General features: G+C 33.6%; 1 protein-coding gene across 1 annotated transcript; it reads left to right on the forward strand.

Moving 5' to 3' along the window:
* The first annotated feature begins 1,748 nt into the window (after nt 1-1,748).
* Nucleotides 1,749-3,835, forward strand: LOC149245243 (geraniol 8-hydroxylase-like). The gene is made up of 2 exons (XM_089455562.1): nt 1,749-2,759; nt 3,131-3,835. The coding sequence occupies exons 1-2, from the start codon at nt 1,860-1,862 to the stop codon at nt 3,818-3,820; spliced, it is 1,590 nt and encodes a 529-aa protein (XP_089311688.1). The 5' UTR covers nt 1,749-1,859; the 3' UTR covers nt 3,821-3,835.
* Nucleotides 3,836-6,669: the final 2,834 nt, after the last annotated feature.

The following is a 6,669-nucleotide window of genomic DNA, read 5'->3' on the forward strand; positions in this document are numbered from 1 at the left end:
GGAGTTCCAAATCAACTAATAGTTGAATAAATATCCTATCCACCATGGTTCAATACTCTTATTCAAGGTTGATGTATTCCAATGAAGTCCATTTCCAATAATTTCCCATATATCTCTCATCTAAAGCTCCGTCGAGAGACCAAGAAACAACATCTAAACCAGTCATATGAAGAAGGGTCTAGTTTGAGGATTGAACATTGACCTCCAACATTTTAGAAATATCATAATAGACCCCCAAACCAACAAGTTATTAGAATAATTTCATTATCCTTCTTACTTTTGAATTTGAATGAGAGTCATTCTTACATTATAATGTGGAATTTTGGGACATATTCGAGGACATCAAATGAATTATCTTCTGACCACCTTCATAAAGATTTTCATTAACCTATTTTTTGATAAGGCGCCTCATGACAACTTTCTCTATAATAATTTTAATTACCTTCATTCCTACATCTCCTCTAATGGCCAATTTTAATTTATTTCTCGTCCTTTAAGAATTCCTCATTTTCTTAACACCTACTTATTTCTCAATATCTCTCATTATCATTTCTCTTTTTGGAAACAAGTAGGTAGCCACACGAAGAACTTTCCCTTGCAATGGAAGGTAGTAGATTCAACGTAGTTGTAACACTAGGGAGGCCTCTTCTAGTAGGTCACGGGATGAAAGGAATGTACCTTCATGCACCAGTTCCTCAAATGGCACCAGAACTCCCACCACTTTCAGATTTAATGAGACAACCTGGAGAGGGTCGAGTAGGTAGACCTATAGATCTACTCACTAACCATTTCCAGACTCATTTCATTACCATATCGGCAAATTCCATTCTAGAGCTTTAGTGACTTCGTTCTGCACTTCTTTTTCAGATTTGTTGAGAAAAACAGAAAATGTCGCATAGTACTACGAATGTTGCAGATGACAATTACTAATAGTGGACATGGCAGTCCAGATCGACGAACTATTAGCAACAAGGATATTTGCAGAAAATCATGGACAATGCCAAAGAAATGTCGGAAATGAATGTCAAAAACTTTGCCTAAGAGGGATAAAGAAACATGTTTTCTATGGGAAGACTCGGCGAAGGCGATTCTGAGAATTGCCGGGTGATGGGGCGAATCGCCCCGCCACCACCACTGAGTTAAATACTTCCTAATCGAATTTCTTACCACAGAAAAATTCCTCAAAATTGTTCCTCTTGGACAGATCTTAAATCTCCATTAAATTCATAGAATTTGTAACCATTAATTTTCTTGCAGATTTATTGGATATATAATTGGCTATATAATTAATATAAAATGAAAAAATATTAGTTAAATACATTGAATCCGTAACCGTTTAATTTTGGTAGATATACATTGCATTCACAGAATGTAGAAGCTAAAGATCATAAATATTTGTTAATTTTGATAGATATACATTACATTCACAGAATGTAGAAGCTAAAGATCATAAATATTATCTAATTATTTTTGGATAAAGATGATGCATTTGATTTATGTTCTTTAATATAAAAATACTTTGAATAACAGAATATTGCAACCTGACAAAAAAACCAAAAGGACAACATGTTTAGTAGAACAGTAATAGGTCGCTTGGAACTCGAGTGGGAGAAAGCGACCTTTGTATAAACAAATTTGGTGTCTGGTAGGCAATGCGTGTTTTCCACTTGCCATTCCAAACAACCATTCAAAACTATTACCTGCTTAGTTGGCTTAGATAATTGTTTTATGTCCAAACGAAGATTGAAAACAAGATCGTTGGACACCCTTGGGTGGTTTAAATTTTGTATCTTATTTTGGTTTTCATGGGCCAATGCAGTGAATGATTTTCTGAAGCTGTTTGATTCCTGGTGTATTCAATGGAGATTGCATCAGTGTATGATTTTATAGTAGTGGGAGTGGGAGTTGTGCTGTTATCTATTTTCCTCCTCTACAACAAAAAGAAGAATAACAGATTGCCACCTGGTCCTCCTGGATGGCCCATCATTAGAAACATCCTTCAGTTGGGTGACAAACCTCATGAATCTCTCTTTGGCCTTGCACAGAAATATGGGCCTCTTATGTCTCTGAGACTGGGATGCAAATTAACAGTTGTTGTTTCATCACCATCCATGGCAAAAGAGGTGCTGAAAAACAATGACCAGACCTTTTCCAGCAGGTCTATCAACATGGCTGCCAGGACATTTGCATACCAGGGGACTAGTCTGGTATGGAGTCCTTATGGTCCTCACTGGCGGTTGCTCAGAAGGATCTGTAACGCTGAACTATTCTCACCCAAAAGGCTTGATGCCCTTCAGCATTTGAGAAGTGATGAAGTAAATAGGACCATTAGGTCTATCTTTGAGGACTCCATTGAGGGACAGAGTGTGAATATTGGAGAGAGAGCCTTTCTGAATTCACTTAGCCTTGTGGGCAGGATGGTTTGCAGCAGAAATGTATTTCACCCGGGTTCTAGAGAGGTTGCAGAGTTTAAGGATATGGTATGGGAAGTCCTCAAGTTGACAGGAACTCCAAATTTATCAGATCTCTTCCCTTTCCTGGAGAGGTTTGATCTGCAAGGACTGAAGCAAGGAATGAAGAGCTTGGCCAGGAGGTTTGACAGTCTCTTTGACAGGATTATTGAGGAGCGTCTAGGAGAAGATGATGATAATGATGGTGCAACTGTTCACCATGAAGGGAAGGATTTTCTAGAAATCATGCTGGATTTAAGGAAGGGTGGCACACAATTCACTTTGGAAAACATCAAGGGAGTGCTAATGGTAAGCAGTTTGAGTAGTGATAGCTTCCATTATAAAATACTTACATGCATATGGAAGCCATTATGGATTTTTAGTATTTTTAAAATTTACAATTGAGTTCAGTTTGATGTATATGGTCAACCTCACTGCATAATTACTTAAGTAGAATTCTCAATCGTGCACTGTATAGCCACATAAGTAGAGTTCTCAATCATTTTTAAATTTTTATTTTTTTACATAAGTAGAGTTCTCAATCATTTTTAAATTTTTATTTTTTTTTATATATTAGGTTTGTTAATGGAAAAAAGAATTTCAAATATTAAACTTGTACCCCACTTTCTATCTATAAAACCTTACACAATGTAAACTAAATATAGCGATTATGCTGGCAGGACATGTTCATTGCAGGGACGGATACAACTTCGGTAACAGTTGAATGGGCAATGGCTGAGCTTCTCAGAAAACCAGCAGTAATAAGAAAGGCTCAGGCAGAGCTGGATGAAATCGTTGGTCAAGACAAAAGAATGGAAGAATCAGACATAGTAAAGCTGCCATATTTACAAGCAATAGTGAAGGAGGTCCTCAGATTGCACCCAGCAGCTCCACTGATAATTCCACGAAGAGCAGATAGCTCTTGTGAGATTGGTGGATATGTTGTCCCAGAGAACACACAAGTGTTTGTGAATATATGGGGCATTGGAAGAGATCCTAGGGTTTGGAAGGAACCTTTGGAATTCAAGCCAGAAAGGTTTTTGGGGTGTAATACTGACTATAGAGGCCAAGACTTTGAGTTGATACCATTTGGTGCAGGAAGAAGGATTTGCATTGGGCTTCCTCTGGCACACAGAATACTTCATTTGGTTTTGGGATCTCTCCTTCATGCTTTCAATTGGTCCATCTTTGGGGCCACCAAGGACGATGATTTTGTAGTTGATATGTCTGAGGTGTTTGGGCTAACTCTACAGAAGAGAATACCCTTAATAGCAGTTCCCGCACCAAGACTGCCTATTAATCTTTACTATACACAGGATTATATAGGGTGGATTGCCCTCTCTGCAAACTTTCTTAGAGGAACAACATAGATAAGGCATTCCAACCACCGTAGCAATGAGGTTTGATCCTGGGTCTCCCGTGGATTAAACTTGATAGTTACCGATTCACCATCTGGTTAAAAAAAAACATAGATAAGACATTCGCAAGGTATTAATGCTAGAAATATATATATATATATATATATATATAATATGTTGTATATTTCATGTGAGAATTATAAGGTTCAATCTATATATATATTTATTTCGAATTATATTTATTTTGTTTAAGGTATATATATACTATTTTTATTTTAATATATCAACATAGATTTATTTTAAATACTGATCTAATAAGAGTGGAGAGATCCAATTTTTTCATTTGCAATTTTTTTTATGAGTGGATATTATTTAAATGTTTTGTATAGTTATTTAATTTTTTAATTTTTAGATTTTATTTATTTTTGGCATACATGAACAAAATTTCAACTTTGGTGAGGGACGGATAACATTACACATCATACTGAGGTTAGAATAAGCCTCTAGGCTCAAAAACCAAAAGTAAGTTTCAAAAACATAAAAAAAATCAAAAGTAAGTTTCAAAAACATTAAAAAATCAAAAGTAAGTTTCAAAAACACTAAAAAAAATACGAGTATAATGTAAAATATCTAATATTAAAAAAATACTTTAAATTTTTTAATATATATGTTATGAGTAATTAAAAATGAATAATAATTATAAATAGTTGAGAAGTTAAGTGTATATAATAGTTTAATGTACACTTTTATAATAAGAAAATTTCCAATTTTTTTAATATATCTATTTAATATATATGTGATGAGTAATTAAAAATGAATAATAATTACAAATAGTTTAGAAGTTAAGTGTATATAATAGTTTAATGTACACTTTTATTTAAAAAAAATCCAATTTATTATGTGATATTTAGGTGTTTTTTATTTCAGAAAATGATATTAAAAAAATATGTTATAGTAAGTTTATTTTTTATATATTATTTAAATTAAATTTTAAAAATGTAAAATAGATGTTTTAGGTCTTTTTTTTTTTATATATTTTCATTATTTTTTTAATTTTAATTTGTTTATTTTGTATTGTTGTTGTATTACTTTGAATTTTTACGTCCAGAGGAGCATTCTGCATTCTGTATTCCAGCGCAGTATGACCTCGATGTGTAAGTATGTCATGTTTTCAAAAAAATAATAATTTATTTATTTATTTATTTTCAGCCAATCTTAAATTATATATAAATTTTTAATCTTATTAAAAGATGGAGATTAATTATTAAATATAGTTATGTATTTAAATGACTAGTAAATTATTTCATGCTTTTAGTAGTTCCTTTATCATATACAATTTGAATGGATCAAAAATTTACTCTTAACAAATTTTTTGACCACAATAAAATTCCAAATTAAGTAAAAATTTAAACATTTTTACTCTTTACGAAAGTGAGTGTCATTTCTTAAATCAAAGGAAAAAAGTTAATTCAAGACAAAGATTCGAAAATCTTGCTCCAAAATCTTTTAATATTTCTTTTAACTAAACATTTGTAAAATGAATCTTTAAAAGAAAAAACCATATCTTAGGGATATATTAAAATCTTTAAAGGCATAAATATTCCACATCAAAGTTGTAATATTTGAAAATATTAATTTGATATATTTTTACTATAAATTTTGTTATCATGCCATGTAAAAAATATCATCAAATCTAATATTGATATGATAATATTAATGTCAATATGATAATATTAATGTCAATATATTATAGTATTAATATTGTTAAATTTAATAACTTTGGATTAATGCAATATTAAATTTAATACAATATTAAATTTGTTATATTATAATATATATTAATATATCACAATGTATGTTAACTCTAGATATATTTATAGAGCGAAGAACAAATGCATAGAATGATAGAGGTGGAGAGATGGGGGAGTGACAACAGAGAGGAGGAGATACAAGGAAGGAGAGGGAAGAGGAGGAATGAAGAGAGAGAAAAATAGAGTGAGAGAGGGAGAGAAAGGTAAGAGAGAGAGCGGGGGAAACACAAAGATGGAGGGGGGGAGAGATAGTGACAAGGTTAGAGGGAAGATAGAGAGGGAGAGAGATAGTGACAAGGTTAGAGGGAAGAGAGAGAGAGAGAGCGAAAGGACCAAAGAAAGGACTTGAGAGAGAGGGACATAGAGATGGAGTTGGAGGGGGAGAGAGGGAGTTAAGAAGAAATACATAGAGAGAGAAAAGTGGAGAGGGAGAGAGAGGGAGTGACAAGGGAGATATGGAGAGAGAGAGTGTATGTTTAGGGGAGAGAGAGAGAGGCAAAGAAGGAGAGATGGAAGAAAGGGGGGAGAGAAGGATAGAGGAAAGAGGGAGGGAGATAATGATAGAGTTGGAGGGCGGAGAGAGAGGGGGGATGGTGAGCACCAGTATTGCAGCAATAATGTTGCAACTCCTGGGCTGTCTACTTTACTCTTATCAACCCAGTAGTTCGTAACAAACATGGAAGCGACGGTGATGTATGCACAAGTATTAGTTCTTACTGTAGGCTGTCACTTGGTCAGCTCGCGCAAGATCATTAGGAGCTCAAGCCATCTTCTATGGATTCCAGAAGAAGCTCTATATGTGATGAAAAGAAAGCTTACTCTATAGAGGCTACTCTAATTGCAGAAAGGAAAAACACTGAAATGTGAAGTAAACCTAGCAAACCCTACTTAACCAACTAATCCTACTTTTGCAGAAAGCACTATGAAAGCCATGAAATAAATGCCATTACCTACTCAAGGAAGTAAACAACATCTGCTCAAGCTATTTCTAGAAGTAAATGAGCAAAAAACATATTTTTGGATTTTTATGTATTTTTATGTGAAATTGAC

This window comes from Pinus tabuliformis, chromosome 7, assembly GCF_031772625.1.
Source record: "Pinus tabuliformis cultivar Carrire ecotype Pingquan chromosome 7, CPIR1, whole genome shotgun sequence".
Classification (NCBI taxonomy): Eukaryota; Viridiplantae; Streptophyta; class Pinopsida; order Pinales; family Pinaceae; genus Pinus; species Pinus tabuliformis.

Coding starts and splice junctions, on each gene's coding strand:
- LOC149245243 (XM_089455562.1), top strand. CDS start 1,860: ATGGAGATTGCATCAGTGTATGATTTTATAGTAGTGGGAGTGGGAGTT. Junction 2,760..3,130: donor ACATCAAGGGAGTGCTAATG/GTAAGCAGTTTG, acceptor TTATGCTGGCAG/GACATGTTCATTGCAGGGAC.